Genomic DNA, 17,823 nt, shown 5'->3' with positions numbered 1-17,823 from the left:
CTGGCTGAACACCTGTGCCCGCGGCTGCCTGCCTGCGTACCTGTCTGCAGGCCTGTACATGTGGCTGCACTCCTATGCGTTCACAGCTTCCCACCCCTGTCTACACACGGGATACCCCCAGTTTGTCAGCCCCCTTCTCTTGGAGTGTCCAGCCCTGCTGGATGCTGCGGGCCAAGCCGCTCAGTCAGGAAGCCTTGGGTGGGGGGTGGAGGGGGGAGAAACAGAGGGAGCTGTCTGGGCTGTTTCACTCGATCCCCCCTCCCCTTCTCCGACAGAGGAGACAGACTGAGCGTCCCCCACCCCCACCCCCAGCCAGGCCTCCTCCCCGGGGGCTGAGGTGTGGACAGCGGGACGAGGTCGGACCCACGTTTCCGGAGCTCCCAAGCCCTGGCCACATGCAAGAGCCAGATCAGAGTTACACATGCTGCTCCCAGGGGGCCATCTGGGGCGCTGCCCGCCCCCCCCCCCCCCCCCCCCCACACACACACACCGGGTCTCTACGGGCAGCAGAGACGAGCCTGTTGCCTAGGGGGGCTTTCCTGGGGTGGAAGAGAGGCAGGTCCGGCGCCCCGGCCGATGGACAGAGGCACCTGGAGCCAGAGGGCCAGGCGGGGGGAGAGCGCTCGCATGCACAGGATGCCCTGGGAAGCGCTGCTCTGTTTTCTGACACCGGCTGAGCTGGGTTTTCCGTTCCCAGAACCCCGCTGGCTCTCTCCCCCGGCCTGGGAAGGCCGAGCGGCTCCCTGCAGCCACGGGGCAGCACTGGGAAGCCTGGAGAGGAATGTTGCTCTAGAGCAGACACGCACCTTGGGAGGAACACGAGTCCCAGTTCTTACGGGTACTGTCCTACCACAACCTGCCCTCGGGCCGGGAGTAAGGGGGCGGTTGTGATATGACAGTAACTGTAAGAAATTAAAGTGTGGGGGGAGGGCAGGGGGCTCAGGGCAGAGCACTGGGGGTGCAGGAGTCAGGGCAGGGAGCTGGGGGGGGGGGAAGAAAGCGGGGCCCCTGAGGCCGGGTTACCTTACCTGGCTGGCCAGCCGGCTCTCAGTGCAGCGCCTGCCAGAGCAGCACACCGGGACACCCCCACACACACTTTCCCCTCTGGATGCGCCATTACCTCCCGGGCGCGGCCAGCCAGCTCTCGCTCTCTTGTCTATGAGCCTCAGGCCGGGGCCAGGGAGCTGGGGGTCAGGGCCAGGCAATGCTGGGGAGCGGGTGCTCTCGGCAGCATGGTCGAAGGCGCTAGAACAGCCTGGGAGGTTGCCCGGAGCCCAGCAAGCGCGGAGCCGCTACCCCAGGGAGCCTCTCCGCCCCGCAGCCACCCCCCCCCTCGGGCCAGCCCCATTTCGAAGCCAGCTCGCACAGCAAACAGGCTGCCGTTTCCTCCCCTCCCTGGGGCCACGTTTGCCGGGAGCCCGGCCAAGAAAAGGCCCCTCGGCGGGGCGGCCGGGCCACGTCGGAAGCAGTCGCCCGAGGGATGCCCAAAGCGAGTCGGACAGGTCGCGAGGCGGGGGGGCGCTGGAACAATCGGACACGGGAAGGGCCCAGCTCTCCGACGTGGCCAGCCCTGAGAAGAGGCGGATCCAGGCCAGGCAGCAGGAGCCACACGAGGCGGGTAGCAAGGGTGCCCCCGGCAGAAATGTCCAGCCCAAACTTCCCCCGCGGCCTACTCGCCCCAGTCCTCCGAGCTGCTATTTTTAGCCTGTCCCTTAAACAAACTTAAAACCAGCCGCACTTGGCCCCTTGCCAGCTCCCTCTCCACGCCTGGGGGGGGGGGGGAGGCGGAAGGGAACTTCGCCAGCTCTGAGACGAGCTAGTTTTAAATGAGGGCAGCTGGAGAAACAGAAAGACGCAGCGGAAAGCAAGGTGCCGTGAGAGCCCCGTGCAAATCAGACTGCTACCAAGGGGCTAAAAGGGTTCACTGAGGTCCACCTGGCCGTGTGGAGAGGAGGGAAGAGGGCTCCTTCATGCCCATAGCAGCCCCGCAGCATATATGTAACTCCCACGGGATACATTTTCCCAGACATAATTATTTACTCAGTACTAAATCGTCAGGAACTCTTGGCCAAGTGCAGGGGGAGAGGGGAAGGAATCTACTTTTCCCGAATGCCATGTGCATGCCACCAAAGAGCAGCAGCTGCTGTTGCTGAATGCGAGAAGACAGAAAGTGACAAAATTACACTGTGGAACTCATTGCCACAGGAAATCATTGAGACCAGTCAGTTAACACGATTCCAAAAGGGGTTAGACTTCTGGACTAGGGATGTGAAAGGCCAACCAGATAAATGTAACATTAAACCGGTTAACTGATTGACCAGGATTTTACATCCTTGATCTGGATAGTGAGAACCAGCGTTAGCATCATTAACGAGCACCCATTTCGACAGGGAGGTTTAACCTCTTACTGCCAGGTTTAAACTAATCTCGCCGAGACATCAGGATGAGAGCTAATGTGGGAGGGCAGATATCTCACATCAGCTGACCACAAGATTCTGACACCGTCCTCTTAGACGTGGGCCGGGCTGGCCCTTGGGTCTGGCAAAGCAAACGTGCTTTGGCTCCCTACGGGCGTTGGACCAATAGCTGGACGCAGCTATGGTGCAAACGCCCCAAGCTCATGGAGAGTCTCATGAAATCTGGGAAGGGGGCCCTAAAACTCTGGCTCCTGGAGTCCTGGGATGAGGTGGGAACGCCAGCTGGGCATTAATGCACCCCAGCAGGTGCCTGCTTTTCCTGGCTGTGGATAAAGATTCAAAGCCCTCAAGCTGAAGGCTCGCGACTTGGGCAGCAAATGAAAGAACCCGGCCCTTACTGATTTCGGTTTCAATCTCTCGCGTTCTGGAGCTGGCCAGGGATGCATGAAGGCCTGGGGGAGGGGCAGCAGAAATAGGGTTAATTACCCCCCAGGGTGCAATGGACTGGCCTGGAGTGGGTTTAATTCATTCCCGTGTGGGCAGCTGAGCAGAGATGCAAGGTTGTAAGATCCCCCAGGTGGAGATTTTAGCTGCATGGTGCCTCTTTTCAGCTCCAAAACTGACCAGAGTTTTGTCTCCCGCATGTTTCCAGCACAGCCATCCCCAAATAAAGACAATCCAGGACTTTAAACTGGATCTTAGGGGCCCACCCCAGGCCAGGGCCCTGCCCCCACGTCATCGCCCCACTCCTGTCAGGCACAGCAACAGATGCCTGAGGCAAGACGACTGGGATTCAGCCCCTTCGTGCTGTTGTTCCAGGCTCTCTGCAAACTCAGGCAGACACCGGTTAGTGTCTGGTTCTAGTCTCGAGCGTTCGTTTCACCCACGAGAGCCAGGCACATTGGTCTTGCGTTTGCGTTGTAAAAGCTGCTCTTCTGATCTCATGCTATCGGGCAAGACGCCAGAGCCCCTAGGCCTGTTGTGCTTCTCTGACTCCAGGTCTGCTCCTCCCCAGAAGAGTTTGCAACGGCCTTTTCATGGGAGGAAGCAGTGAACTTGCGGGGTCCCCAGGGGCATAGAACGCTGCAGCCAGATGATTCCTCTTGGTTTCCATATTTGTGCTGATGGGAGCCACCGTGCTATCGCTACCAGTCTCTTCTGCAAACACAGCCGCTAGCCAGCCCGGCCCCGCCCACGGCCTTATCACTGGGCACCCATCCAGAGAGGGTACCCTGCTGCTGACCCCCGCGGCCTGGAGCCTTCCGCAGGGAGTTTCGGGGTGCTGCCGGGGGGCCAGTGAGCTCCCACTGGGGCAGCCCGAGTGGCAGTTCCAGGGGCATGTAGGGGACCCTGCTGCCAGAGAAGAGGCCGGCGTGGCACCATTAGCCCTTTGCAGCAAGCTTTTGCATTTCACCTCCCGAGCGGCTGCACAGCTGGCCGGCCCTGGGGTGGGGAGGGTTAACAGCCAGCTGGCAGGGACGCAGCCCCCAGGCAGAGCGGGAGGTTGAGCTAAGTCTGCAGGTCCCATGTCCCGCTGGCTTTTGTCCCCTTTCCGAGGCTGGGCTGAGTGATCGGGGGGGGGGGGGGGCCTGGCAGCCAGCAGGGCGATGCATCACCCGCTGGGGGGCTGCCTCTGGTGCCCCTTTATCCAGCTGAGCCCTTGCCGGGCCTGAACCTCCAGCTCGGGGGCCTGGATTGTGACGTGCAGCGAAGCTCAGGGGAGCTGGGAGGAGCATGGGGTGGCCGCTCTCCGGAGGGTATCATGCCCCCCGCTGCATTTCCTTCCTTGCCCATCGGCTGCCACTCAGCCGCCCAGCTCCCGGTGCTCCCCATTGCAGTATCAGCCTGCCTACTGCAGCGGGGTGACGCTGCCATGGGGCAGGCCTGGGGGCCCTCACATCCACAGGGGAGCCTTCACACTCAGCTCTTTCAAGCCCCGACGGCCACATCCTGCAGCCCCCCAGAGCCCCGAGCTGGCAGCCGGGGGTTCCATCCCAGCCTCAGACCAGTGGCGCCCCCAGTTTCATGAATGGCACCAGCGCCCACTGGCCCTTCGCACCGCAGCCCCCAGGGTCAAGGGCAAAGATGGCAGGGTCTGGACCACAATTGCCAGCCCAAAAGAACCCCAGCCTGTCCCCCGCTCGTCTGTTTCAGGGGGACAGCCCTGTTCCTGGGACGCGCCGTTCCCGGTACTGGAGAACAGTGTTTGCTGTCCTGGCTACACATTAACTCTCCCCAGCCCCGGCCGCCTGGAGGACACGCACGCAGCGGGGCTCACCCGGGCGCCTCGCGGCGGTGCAGCCAAGCCCCGAGCCACCCCAGCGTTTGAGGCCCCTCGCCACAGTAAAACCAAAAAACGAGGACACTGTCTACATCCCCGGCTGGTCACAGTCGTCCCATGGGCTCACAGAACCCAGGTGTGTTTATTCACGTTCACAGCCATCTTTAACTCTTTCCTGCGACAAAACCCGTACCGGTCAACGGGAAAAAAGCACGGCGTTCCCCAACGTCACCGCTCGGACGGGCTCCCGTTTGCAGCGCTACGCGGGGGGAGCGGCTCCCATTTTGGGCCCACGGGGATGCACCAAACACAAAGTTGCGAAACGTATCAAATACCAAAAATGAACAAGGGTCGGAATTTCCCCACCAGATGGACTCCTGGCCCCCCTCCCGCACCTTGGCCTTGCCTCCAAGAACATTCTGCAGGGCCCGGCTTAGCCCAGCAGCGCTAGGCCAGAGTCATTCCCGGACCTCCCTAGCCATGGCCGTCGATTTCTGGGTGTGGGCAAGCGCTGAAACGCACCTGCTGCCCCCATCACCCCATCCAGGGTGCCACCAACTGGGGCAGGTCGCTGACCCTGTGTCCCTCCAGCATCAATGTGGGGTTTTTGCCCTGGCATCTCAGCCAGGTGGTACCGATGGAACCCACACGCAGAGGCTACGTCTATACTGCACCCTTCTTCCGCAAAAGCTTATGCAAATGAAGCGCGGAGTAGAATCTCGCCGCGCTTCATTTGCATCACTAATTAGAGGCCGTTTTTGCGCAAGAGGCTTTTGCACGAAAAGGAGCCGAAAAAATGCGGGAGAACGGCTCTTGTGCCAGAGGGGGGTTTTGCGAAAAAAGGAGCCATCTACACTGCTCCTTTCGGCGCAAAAACAGCCCCGAATGAATTATGCAAATGAAGGGTGGCGATAGTCTACTCTGCGCTTCATTTGCATACGCTTTTGTGGAAGAAGGGTGCAGAACAACGTAGCCCTGATGTGGGTCTCTGTCCCACGTAGGGGCACTTAGACCACGTACGGCGAGAGCGAAGCACAAGGGAGCACTACAGCCTAAGCTGAGAAGCAGCTGGCTTTATAGCTCAAGCTATAGCGGTGTCGCTACCGAGGTCCTGGGTTCAAATCCACCCGGTGGTGGTTACGCTTGGGCTTTGTCTACAGCTGATGTTTTCGAAGAGGCTGAGGATGCTCCCGTCTCTCAGAAAGGCCGCAGGCCATTGAATAACCAGAGGCCTCCTCCCCTTCCCCAAGAGGGTCACATGCAGTTGGCTCCCTGCCTCCTAACGATCTTCCTGCTGCCCCTGCTCTGTCTGGTCTAGTCACCCAACACTGGCTCGCTCCCTGGGACTCCCCCATTGGTCGGGCTGTAGCCGGCTGTTTTCTTTGGTCTTTTTCCCGGGCTTGTCAGCTCGTTGGCCTGTGTTTGTACAGCACCTCGTGCAAAGGGGTCGTGGGCCCTGACGACGGCTCCTAGGCAGGACGGTGATATGGATAATGAATAACAACCCTGATGGCTGTCAGCACGGGGCCAGTGACACGCAGCCAAGCAGTTCTTATTCTCCCCAGTAGAGGGCACTGGTGACACAAGCCCAGACTAGCTGCACCCATTTTACAGATCGGGACCTGGGGCTCGGGAAGGTTCAGTAACTTGCCACAGTTCTTTACTGCTCCCAACCCCTGGCTCCACCCAAAGGGCAGGGGTGCCACCTCTGAACCATACAAACAGCAGGCAGTCTGAGAACAGGTCCTGATTCTAGAAGAGGCGGGGCCAGTTTGAGGGCGGGGCCAGATTCCAGGCAAGGCAGGGCTAATCCATGGGCAGGGCAAAATTCCAGGCCAGGCGGGGCCAGAGGAGACTAAGAGGGGGATATGATAGAGGTCTATACAGTCATGACTGGAGTGGAAAAAGCGAATAAGGCAAAGGTATTTACTTGTTCCCACAATATAAGAACTAGGGGTCACCAAATGAAATTATTAGGTAGCAGGTTTAAAACAAACAAAAAGGAAGTATTTCTTCATGCAACATACAACTTGTGGAACTCCTTGCCAGAGGATGTTGTGAAGACCAGGACTTTAACAGGGTTCAAAAAAGAACCGCACTGCAGTGGGACCCTGAGCTTCCCTGCTGGGCTGGTGCGTCCGTCCTGCCGTACTCAGACCCGGCTCAGAAAGACTCTGCCAAGAGGCCAGGCCGGGAAACGAGGAGCAATACCGGCTCCATTTTGAGTGGAAGGAAGCAAAGTCCCTGCCTGAGTAAGAATTTGTCCTGGAGTTTATGTCCCTCCCCTGGTGAAAGGTGCCGCGGGATTGTTGAATAAGGAAAAGTTATTTACTTATTCCCACAATATAAGAACTAGGGGTCACCAAATACAATTAATAGGCTGCAGATTTAAAACAAAAGGAAGTTTTTCTTCACTCAGAGCAGAGTCAGCCCTGTGGAACTCCTCGCCAGAGGATGTTGTGAAGACTAGGACTTTAATAGGGTTCAGAAAAGAGCTAGATAGATTCATAGAGGTTAGGTCCAGCAATACTTAGTAGCCAGGATGGGTAGGAATGGTGTCCCTAGCCTCTGTTTGCCTGGAAATGGAGGACAGGAGAGGGATGACATGATGATTACATGTTGTGCTCCCTCCCTCTGGGGCATCTGGCATTGGCCACTGTCGGCAGACAGGATCCTGGGCTGGATGGACCTTTGGTCTGACCCAGTCTGGCTGTTATGGGGCCCAGGAAAGGGCCCGTCTCTTGTTACGCAGGATGTGAAGGAATTCGGGAGGGCAAGATGAGGGCATCACTACCCCACTGGCAAGCATCTGTCCTGGCACACGCTGCTTGCATGCAGAGCAGGAACCTGCTGCCAGCCAGGTGGCCACAGCGCACTCCCGGGCATGACGGGCACCGCCAATGGTTACGATCGCTGTGTGCATGGCTATACATGGGCACAGCGAGACATCAGCAAATGCCTTCTGAGCAGGGACCGGTGAGGCCTAGAAAAACCTTCCAGGCCAGTGACAAACTGATGGCCGGCGCTGCCTGGTGCACAGAAGGGGCTGTGGGGTCCCTGGAAGAGAGGCAGCCATGACAGTACGACAGGAGAAGGTTGGGCTGAAGAGGAGGCTGAAGAGGAGCCCCCTGCCCCATGACCCGGGGGCCACCCAGAGCCCTGGCAGGTCCGACTTTCACGTGCTCCCTGCAAAATCCGTGCGAAACATCTGGCTGGAGAGCCCAGGTTCCCACAGCCCAGGCCTTGCCCCCAGCCAGAGCCTGCCGTGCTGGAGGAGAGGGGGACACGCACGTCAGTTTCCTAAAGGTTCGGGGAGACTCGGCTTTACGCAGGGCAAAGCCGAAAGCAGCGCGGTGGCTGGAGCAAGAACCGACCATGCTGGCGGCCCGGCGGCCGTCCCAGCAGCCAGCACCCCTGCATCTGACCGGGCAGAGCCCAGCGGCTGGCTGGGCAGGGCGGTGGTTTGGCAAAAGGGCATGGATCTGTCCTAGGGGAGCGCCTGAGGCCATGGCGGCAGAGCGGGAAGGCGGCCGGCATCGCAGGGCAGCACCGGCGTGGGAATCCGGTTGGCCTGCGGAAGGGGTTTTGCAAAGGGGCGTAAGAGGGCTCGGGGTCCGAGCACCGCGGGAAGTGGGCACCAGCCAAGCTCCCGCGAGTTCCTTTGGGAAATCCGCCCCAGGCCTTTGCAGTCCAGCCCCACACTGCCCCACACGCAGTCCGGCCCCACACTAGCCCCTCCGCCATAGGACGCCCCAAAGGCCCCATGGCCCCACAGCCCGGCCCCAGCCCATGCCCAGCGGAGCAGAGAAGAGGGGGGAGGAGAAAGCTTGCCTGGCAAGGTGGAAGGGCCCCGGAGCTGTGAGCACCCACAGGCAGTGCCAGGGTCAGGGCGTGGGTGCGTTTCCCCACCCCTCCAGGCTCCTTAGTCCATCCCTTCCCCCGGCTGCCCAAGGAGCGCCCAGGGGCTGGCAGCAGAGCTGGGCATACCCTGCTGGCTGGGGGTGTCTCCAGCGCGTCCCCTCCTCTTGTATTTCCCTGCCAGGCCAAACAGCAGCTCCTGGGCTGCCTGCAGTGACTGGCAGGGGCTCCTCTCGGCGGGCAGGGGGCTCGTCAGCCGGCAACTTCTCGGAGCCACGAGGGCGCCAGGCCTGGAGCCCCCAGCCGGGATTGGAGCAGCGGTTTCACTGCGAAGGGCCGTCTAGGGCTGGCTCAGCCTGGGAGACCCCCCCCGCCCCCGCCCCAGGGCTGTGAACTCGCTGGGTTTGTGGGTCGGTGACGCCAGTGACGGGATCGGGGCCCCACGAGCATCTGCTTGGGGGTCCGGCTGGCTCAGCCCGGGCCATCTGCTGCCACTCAAGGCCTGTCTCATACTCGCTCCGGCTTCCTGGGCTCCCTGCCTGCCGGCTCCGTTCCCGGGCGCCCCCGGCCTGTTGGCTGCAGCCCTCCCCTCTCCCAACCTCTCCCCTCCGGCTCTGGGGACAGCCCTACGCCGGCTCTGTGCCGGCACCTGCTCTGACCTAGGGTGCTCCCTGCCCATGTACTTCCTCCAGGGTCTCCCCGAACCTCCACCGACCCACCTCGCCCGGCCCAGCAAAGGGGGCCCAGTGCCCACAGCTGCCCACAGAGGCAGGATGGTCCAGGAGTCCTGCCCCTCCCCTGCTTGCTGCAGGCAGAACGCAGGGGGCTGGGAGCGATCCGGGTGGTGGAAGAAGATGGGATGCTTCCCCCAGCTCCAGCAGAGCTAAGCCCCAGGCCAATGGGACGCGCTGGTCCCCGTCACCCGACGCTGCCAGACCCGGGCCCAGGTCACCCAACGGGGATGTGGGAGGGGCAGCCGCAGGCTCCGGATCCCTGCCGCGGTTCAGATTCCAAGCCCCCTCCCGGAGCGGGTCCGTGTCCCTCGCCACGGCGGCCCGCAGGAGTCAGCGCGGATGTAGGGCCACATCCCCGTGCCCCCCGCACGCCTCTAGCTCGGCCCCAGGCATCAGCAGGGCCCTCCCTGGGCAGAGCGCAGGGTGGGCGGCTGGACGGAGGGAGGCCTTGGAGCTGCTGGGATCTGGCCTTCACGCCCAGGGTCTCGGGGAAGGAGAGGGGGGGCGGGCGGAGCAGGGATCAGCCCCTCCCCAACTCTCAGCTCCAGGGCCAAGACAGGGCCTGGTGCCAGTGCCCAGAGGCCCCTTCCCCCCACGCTGCTGTGGGTGGTCCAACGGAGGCCGGGGGAGCGGCAGTGGGCCAGGGGGCACCAGGGAACCAGAGGAGGGAGCGTGTTCCCCTGAGCACGGGGAACGAACGCTCCACCCAGCCCCAACACGGAACTCCTCTGCGCTGCAACCCCCGCTGTGCCAAGGCCTGCGACAGGGCCAGGCGGTGCCAGCAAGGCCCATACACACAGAGTGCCCGGTGGATCCGGGGCTCGGTCAGCCACACGACACGGCTCCCGTCTCCTCCGTGTGCCGTTGGGGAAGGAGGCGGAGCCTGCAGGGCCAGGGGCGGGGCCAGAAGATGCAAACTTGACCCTGTAGCGACAGGTCAGGGAAACTGAGGCAGCCAGGGGTTGGCTCATTCTTAGAGTGCCCCCGGCTGAGGGCACAGGGCCAGTTAACTGGCTCCACCTCTCAGCCAGGCTCCGGGCACGTGGGGAGGGGCAAACAGTGGCCCCCAGTGGGTTTCCTCGCCAGGCAAGGAGCTGGCCATTGCTGGCACGGGGGAAATGCAGGCGCCTGGCACAGGGTGGGCAAGCGAGACGTTAGGGGCTGGGTCCTAGTGCCCATTGCTACAGCGAACCAGCCCAGCTCTGCCCTGCCAGTCCCTGGCAGATCCGTGCACCGGAGCAACTGCTTTCGGGGACGGTGCAGAGGGCAGCCAGCTCCCCCCCTGCAGCCGGCCGGGCTCCTCCGAGCGCCCCCTCCCGAATCCTGGGGCACGCCTGCCTCTGGCATTAACCCCTTCCCTCCCAAACCACCCTGCTCTGTCTCTCAGCGGAGCCTCTTCCTAGAGCGGGCTCTTTCCAGCCAACCTGGGCCCCATTGCTGGCGCAAAAGGGGGGCACGTCTACGCCGGTGGGTCCCCCCTGCAGCCCGGCTCCGTGCCCGCCCCCCCGGGCAGCAGCGCCAGCGCACGTATCCCTGCCCACGGTGGAGTCCGTGCACACCCCAGCCAACACCTCTCCTCCTACTCACGCCTGCCCCTCTGTGCCAGTCCGGGGCTCCTCCCCCGGGTGCCAGCATGCAGGGGTACGACCCAAGGGTGGGGGAGGGGGATCCCTTTCCCTGGATGCCCCCCCCCCCTGCATGCCCAGCCCCCTACCTGCTGGCTGGAAGCTCTCTTGGATGGCGTCGATCTCAGACAGCTCGGTGCAGACCCCCTGCCCGTGCATCAGCGTGTGCAGGGGCTTCTCCACCCCCCGGGGCGGGTAGCAGCGCAGCCCCGAGCCGCAGCGGGCGGTGTAGACCCCGCAGGGCGTCCCTTTGCTCAGGGCGCAGGTGGCGCAGCACCCGCAGCCCGGCTCCCGCACCAGCTCTTCGCAGCCCACGGGCGCCTTGCAGCGGGTCAGCTTCTCCTCCGAGCAGGGCGGGCAGTGGATGGCTTCCTCGCTGACGCACAGGCCCACGGTGGCCAGCAGCAGCACGGCGGAGAGGCCGCCTGAGGGCATGGCAGGCGGGCGTACGGACCGGGCGCTACGGCGAAGAACGACCAGCCCGCAGAGGGCAGGGGGAGAGAGGGAGCGCCCAGACCCAAGGAAAGCTGCTGGGCTGCCCGGCCGGCCCCACACACACGGCAAGAGAAAGGAGCGGGCTTCACAGCCTGCTCTCAGCCCGGGCAGCAGCCGTCCAGACGCCGCGCTGCCTGAGGAAGCCCAGAGTCTCTGGACTTTATACCGGCTCCTGGCCACACCCCCGTCTCTCCGCCTGCTGGAGCTGTCACCAAGCCGGTCCCTCCCCGCCGGCCGGCCTGCCAGGCCCCAGGGCAGAAAGCACACAGGGCTGGAACAGCCGCCGAGCCAGCAGCCAGGGGCTCTGAGCCCACCTGGAGAGGGTTGGAGGCTGCTCCCCTCCCGAGAGAAGCTGCAGCTCTGATCCCCAGCCTGGCTTCTGCCAATCCTGTCCTGAGCTCCTCACCCCCAGCTCTGCAGTGCCCCTTCCTCCGGCCTCGCAGCCCCCCGCTCGCTCAGCCCTGGGCTCCCTGCTCCGAGCACCCCACCCCCAGCTCTGCAGTGCCCCTGCCTCCGGCCTCGCATCCCCCCGCTCGCTCAGCCCTGGGCTCCCTGCTCCGAGCACCCCACCCCCAGCTCTGCAGTGCCCCTGCCTCCGGCCTCGCAGCCCCCCGCTTGCTCAGCCCTGGGCTCCCTGCTGCAAGCACCCCACCCCCAGCTCTGCAGTGCCCCTCACTCCGGCCTCGCAGCCCCCCGCTCGCTCAGCCCTGGGCTCCCTGCTCCGAGCACCCCACCCCCAGCTCTGCAGCGCCCCGCTTGCTCAGCCCTGGGCTCCCTGCTCCGAGCACCCCACCCCCAGTTCTGTGGTGCCTCTCACTCTGGCCTCGCAGCCCCCCGCTCGCTCAGCCCTGCGCTCCCTGCTCCGAGCACCCCACCCCCAGCTCTGCAGCCCCCCCGCTCTCTCAGCCCTGGGCTCCCTGCCCCCCAGCTCTGTCAGTGCCCTCAATCCCACCCCGCAACCCCTCTACACCAGTCCTAAGCACCCCTCCCCCCACCCTGCCAGTGCCCCTCAATCCTGGTCCCAGCTCACCCCCAGGTGGGGGTAAAAATGCAGGCCCTCAGGCGAGAGAATAACTCCTATTTCCCTGCCCACGGTTACATCGTTATGGCAGGGTCACCAGAGGGCGCTGTTCCACAGGCTTACACGTGCCGTTTCTGGGTGTGCGAGCAAGTGTTTAGCCATTGGAGAAATACAATATTGTCATTAGCCCCATTTGGTCCTCGTAGGGGAGCTGTGGGGAGCTGCCGGAGAGTTTGCTCTTTGCCTTCCCCTCTCTAAGAAGTCAGTAAAGGAGACAGAGTCGCTCCTTGGGAATCACATGCTGGTGCTAGGCTGAGATTCCTGAGGGGGCGGATTTGCCTGCATGCTCTTTGTGACCACCTCTGCTCAGGGCCGGGTGTATTTATGTAAACAAACCTAGTGGCACTGGGCCTCGATGTCACTACATTCTCCTCCCCCAGTCCCCGGCTGGCAGGGCCCTGATGTCTGCTCCTGCTCGGCCGATGGGCAGGGCTAAAGACAAGCCAAGTTCCCCTCAGCTCTGACTCGAGTCTGAGCTCAGAGCAGAGACTGGGCCAGGACTCACGTCCTCCTTGGCCTGTCGGGGTGAGAAATTCCCCATGACGGCGGGTGGGTGATACCTGGCTAAGGGCTCCCTTCCGGGGGGGGGGGTTCCCCCTCTCTCTAGACTGCCCTCCACTGGGTTAGCCCAGCAGCTCCTTTTAAGTGCAGGGCCATGAGGCCCCTGGAGCAACAAAAGAAAGCCAGGGTGCTGCATGGACCCATTTTGCAGGCAGCCTGCACTGCCCACACACACCCAGCACATGGCAGCCAGGGGGTAGAGCTCTGCACCGGCTGCCCCCCCCACCGAGACACCGGGCCATAGCACCCTGCTAGTGCCGACAGAGCTGAGGGAAGGCAGCTGCCTCCATCTCCCCACCCCTTCCCACTCAAATGGCTGGGGAAGTTCAGAGCAACAGAACCGGCCTGCGTGGGGGCCGGGAGCTGTCCAGGGCCGTGGGGGGAAGCACGGATAGGGAGCCCCTAACTTCCCCATTTGCTAAGACCCCCACCCTGAGCACCCTGTAGCCCAGTTAGCTTGCAGGGGATGTGGGGAGCCCTGATCTCACCCCCTGGCACTCCAATTTCCAGCAGCATCTCAGTTTCTATAGCTGAGCATTCAGGGCGCCCGGGCCCTTCACCTTGGCGTCAGGCCTGTCTTCCATTCCCCTAGGGAGCAGCAAAGTGAGCTGCCTGGCAGCAGACATACCCCCTCTTTGGGCTCAGGGAGGCCTGCCCATGTCCTGCAGCCAGGGCCCCCACCGGCCCCAAACACTCCCCGCGCAGCCTGCTGGGTAGCCCAGAAAGCTGCCTGTGTCCATTGTGCTGCAGGGCACCTGCCAGGCAGGGGACTGAGGCGAGAAAAGCCCCCGCAGCCCGGCCCAGGACACACCAGGGCCTGGCTTGGTCTGCGCCCCGGACGGGGGCTTTGAGCTGCTTGCTGGGGGATGCTGGCAGCCAGTCGGAGATCAGACACAGCCTGCAGCCATCGGGGACAGGAAGTGAAGGCAAATCTCACCCGGCAGGGACCAGGCTGGGGGGCAGAGAGCTGCTTGCAGGGAGGACTGGCGAGGCCACAGGAGCTAACAGACCCCTCTGCCAATGCCCCCCAGAATTCACCCTGCCCAGCGCTCTAGGGATCTACCAGTTGACGCCCGGCTAGCACCTCAGTACCCCCTGCGCTAGCCAGCAGAGACCATCCCCCTGGGGGCAGAGGGAAGTGCCCAGCCCAGAGAAATCCTGCGCCTGGGGTCCAGCACTGCCCGAGGGACCAATGCCCAGGAACCTCCCCCCAGGCCCTGCAGCGCCTGGGCCATCTCCCATCTCCGCACTGGGGGAACAAGCCCCTGGGCAGCACAGGTGCCATCTGTCCTGGCCCACGACATGGAAGAAATGAGCCAGTGGGTGGGTGGCCAGGTGCCCCAGTTTTAAAGGGACAGCCCTGCTCTTTGAGGCTGCAGCGTCTACAGGTGCCTATTACCCCACCCCCTGCTGACTTTTCACACTGGCCATCTGGTCACCCTTGCTGGGGGCCGTCAGGCTCAGCCCGGGAGCAAATCCAAGGTAACAGGGCAGTTCTGCAGAACAGGGCTAGTGCTCCCCTCCACCTGTGCAGGGGGGGCTGGATCTGCCATGTGGCCCCATGCACCCTCCTCCAGCTCTGCACTATGGGCCAAATCTGCCATACAAGCCCTGTGCGCCCCTTCCCCCGCTAGGCTGGGATCAGCCCAGGAGCTGCGGGACCATAAGTTGAAAGCTGCTGACACCTAGTGGTTGTTTAAGGAACTCCAGCAGGGTTTGGAAATGGAGAGGTAAGTCCCTCCTCTCTCAGCTGTTCAGGGCTACTGAGGGTCCTTTATTCCAGCATCGCTGTGGCTCACTGCACTGTCCAGCCAGTCCCGACGCTCACTGGATCTGAGCATGGACCCAGGGCCCTGCGTAGACATGCTAAGAACCCCAGACAGCCAGTACGGACTGTTTCTTCCACTTGGGGAAACTGAGGCACGATGATGCCTACAGCTGATCTACAGCACTGCCAGGACAGACTGCATCATTTCATTCCTTCTCAGCCCCCAGCAAGGCGACCACTGAACAGCCAGGCAGCAAGTCCCCAAGTAAGCTTAGAAAGGAACCAAGGAAGGGGGGCACTTCCACGAAAGGCCCCCCCTCCAGGCAACTGCCTGGCCTAAAATAGCTCCTGGTGACTGTGGCTTAGTGAGGGTGTTATGCACCCAGGGGAAGGGCAGAGGCAAAACTACACAGCGGGGGCGGCAGCAGCTCCCGAGCTAGGGGTGCTGGGCTCCCAGGCAGGCTGTTGCAGTGCCTGCTCCCGCCACCCAGCCCTTCCTCGGTGGCTTGGCTACAAGGAGTAAGCGGCCCAGCCGCTAAATTGGCACTCTGCTAGTGTGGCACCCACCCCCATCCCCCTCCCTACACCACTGCCTGGTGACCCCACAAGCCCCATGGGCTCAAGTGCCAAGGGAATTCTGCTGTACTGAGCCCAGCAGGGGTTTCCCTCCCACCTGCTGCCCCCAGGACAGTGTGTGACCCGCTCGTGGCTGCATCAAGCCCTGAATTGTCCAGGCCTCAGAGCTTGGCAGAGCCAACACAGGGGCCCAGCAACACTGAGCCACTTAGCCCAGCTCCTCCCCAGCAGAAGAAATTGAAGGGGGCCACCCCCAAGCTCAGCTCCCCAGCATGGAATTTGCCCAGCCACCCATACTCCTGCAATGCGGGGGAGGCGGCAAGGGGGAAGGGACAAAAAGCACCAGGAGACCTTTGCTGGCCAATACATTTAATGGTCATTAGCCAGCCTAGAGACAAAGCTCAGCAGATCCCTCCGGGCACAAATCAGGTCTCTGCCATGGGCAAGTGGCTCGCAGCTCCTTCGGGCAACACCAAGTCAGCTGCAGAGACCGTGAGGGGAATGTCCCACCCTGGAGCCAGTTGCTCCCAGTCCTTGCCATGGGGCTGCTGCTCACAGCCAGGCTAGCCAGTGTCCACCAGGCCGCAGTGTCCTGCACACAGTGCAGCATGGCCTGTTCATTGGTAAGACCATGGCACCAGGGAGCCCTGGACTGGGAGCCAGCCCCAGCCGCTGCACAGACCCAGGGCAGAGCCAGGCCCTGCCAGTCCAAGTACAAGCCTCCGGCTCCAGTCAGGTGGGCAAAACGCAGCGTTGTCTTCAAGTCGGCATTGTCACGTCCCAAGTCGAGTCTCAAGTCTAACATTTTTAAATTAAGTCACTTTAGTACAAACCATCAATATCAGCACCGTCGGACAATTTTTTCACTAAGTCGATTTAACAAAATTTGCAAGTCTCAAGTCACAAACAACAAACCCGAGTCAAGTGTCCAGTCAAGTCACCTCAGCGACTTAAGTCCGACTTGAGTTCATGTCGTGGGACTTGAGTCAACAGCTCTTGCAGGACAAGGGGCCCAGGAGACTGTGCTGCTCACTGGGCCCAGCTCCAGCAGGCACCGGCTCGGAGGCAGGATCTGACAATGCGGCATGTGGCCATTTAGCGGGAGCGTCTCTCCAGTATGGGGGAGGCAGGGCACCAGCCCTCATTTGGAAAGGTGCCAAGTGGGCAACACAGGCTGGCATCAAGGCCCGTTCTCCACCCGGCACCCTCACAGCCCCCGGGCCTTCCGACAGCGCTTCACCAGCTCCGCCAGCTTCTCCAGCGCCTCCGGCAGCCCCTGCCCGCTCACCGCGCAGCAGCCCTGGGCGTGCCACTCGCGCCCTCGCAGCTTCCTCAAGCCCAGCTCCTCCACCAGCTGGGCACAGGACCGGGCCCCAGGCTGGTCCTGCTTGTTAGCCAGCAGCACCAGCGGCACCCCCGCCAGGTCCTCCGCCTCCAGCAGGACTTCCAGCTCCTTCCGCGCCTCCCCCAGCCGCTCGGGGTCCGCGCCGTCCACCACGAACACCAGGCCGTCCGTGTTGCTGTGATAGTGTCGCCACAGGACCCTGATCCGGTCCTGGCCCCCCACGTCCCACAGGGTGAAGGTCACGTTCCTGACAGGCACCACCGTCTCCACGTTGAAGCCCAGGGTGGGGATGGTGCTGACCGTCTCGTCCAGCTTCAGCCGGTAGGTGATGGTGGTTTTCCCAGCGTTGTCCAACCCCAGCAGCAGGATCCGAGCCTGCAGCCCGGAGAAACTGCCCAGCGCCGCCTGCAGCCTGCCCAGGATCAGCCCCATGGTGCGCTCAGCCACTGCCTGCGCTGCCCGGCCACACGGGCACTTATATCCACCGGCCTCGCCTCCCATTGGCTGGCGGCGCCTGCGGGGGCGTGGCCGGGGAAGCCCCCTCTGCCGCGCTGGCCGCCGACCTGCTGGAAGCTTTGGCGAGGCGCGCTCTGACGCGGCGGGTTCGAACGCAGCGCCGCAGCCAATCAGAGCGCGGCTCAGCGGAATTGGGGGATCCGCTGGACACGTCACCAGGGTGTTGCTGTCGCACGGAGCCCCACGCGGCGCTTCCCCCACAGCCGCTGCCGGCGGCCCCCGGCTGGGAACTGCACCGTGGGGGTCGATGGAGCCGAGCTGCCCCTGCGGGATGGTGCCCGGGGGTCTCTGTGTTTGTGTCCTGCCCCTCATGGCAGGGGCTCCCCACGTGTTTCTCTCCACGCCCCCCCATAACATTCCAGGCGCCTGGGGTAGGGACTAGGATCCAGGCTTCAGCTGGAGGGGGGGCGCTGAACACTGGGGTCCTAGCATCTGCCAAGCAGAGCACTGGGCCTCAGGCTGAATTTGACGATTTGGGAGACCGGCTGCATGAAGCCAATGGGGCTGTTCATGCAGGGAGCAAATTCTGTGCTAACCCTACGGGGCACATTTCAGAGTTTGGGGTG

General features: G+C 62.8%; 2 protein-coding genes and 1 pseudogene across 3 annotated transcripts in view; all 3 read right to left on the bottom strand.

Moving 5' to 3' along the window:
* The window catches only part of LOC149521300 (uncharacterized), a 28,988-nt gene extending 17,990 nt beyond the window's left edge, over positions 1-10,998 (bottom strand). Inside the window, exon 1 of the mRNA XM_089774083.1 lies at positions 1-10,998. The gene's annotated coding sequence lies outside the window, so the exon portion shown is untranslated.
* Positions 1-11,560, bottom strand: part of IGFBP4 (insulin like growth factor binding protein 4) — a 38,622-nt gene extending 27,062 nt beyond the window's left edge. Inside the window, exon 1 of one of the 2 annotated variants that reach the window (XM_075911477.2) lies at positions 11,005-11,560. In XM_075911477.2, the coding sequence (XP_075767592.1) occupies positions 11,005-11,350 (346 nt within the window). In that variant the 5' untranslated portion in view covers positions 11,351-11,560. The remainder of the gene's footprint in view (positions 1-11,004) is intronic. The other variant, XM_075911478.2, reaches the window with a different exon arrangement.
* Positions 11,561-15,410: 3,850 nt separating this feature from the next.
* Positions 15,411-17,188, bottom strand: LOC142821002 (uncharacterized; annotated as a pseudogene).
* Between the last annotated feature and the right edge of the window lie 635 nt (positions 17,189-17,823).

Source organism: Pelodiscus sinensis, chromosome 29 (genome assembly GCF_052426305.1).
Source record: "Pelodiscus sinensis isolate ZL-2025 chromosome 29, ASM5242630v1, whole genome shotgun sequence".
In the NCBI taxonomy this organism is placed as follows: domain Eukaryota; kingdom Metazoa; phylum Chordata; order Testudines; family Trionychidae; genus Pelodiscus; species Pelodiscus sinensis.
The sequence above is the reverse complement of the archived record's forward strand: the minus strand, read 5'-3'. Positions and strand labels throughout refer to the sequence as shown.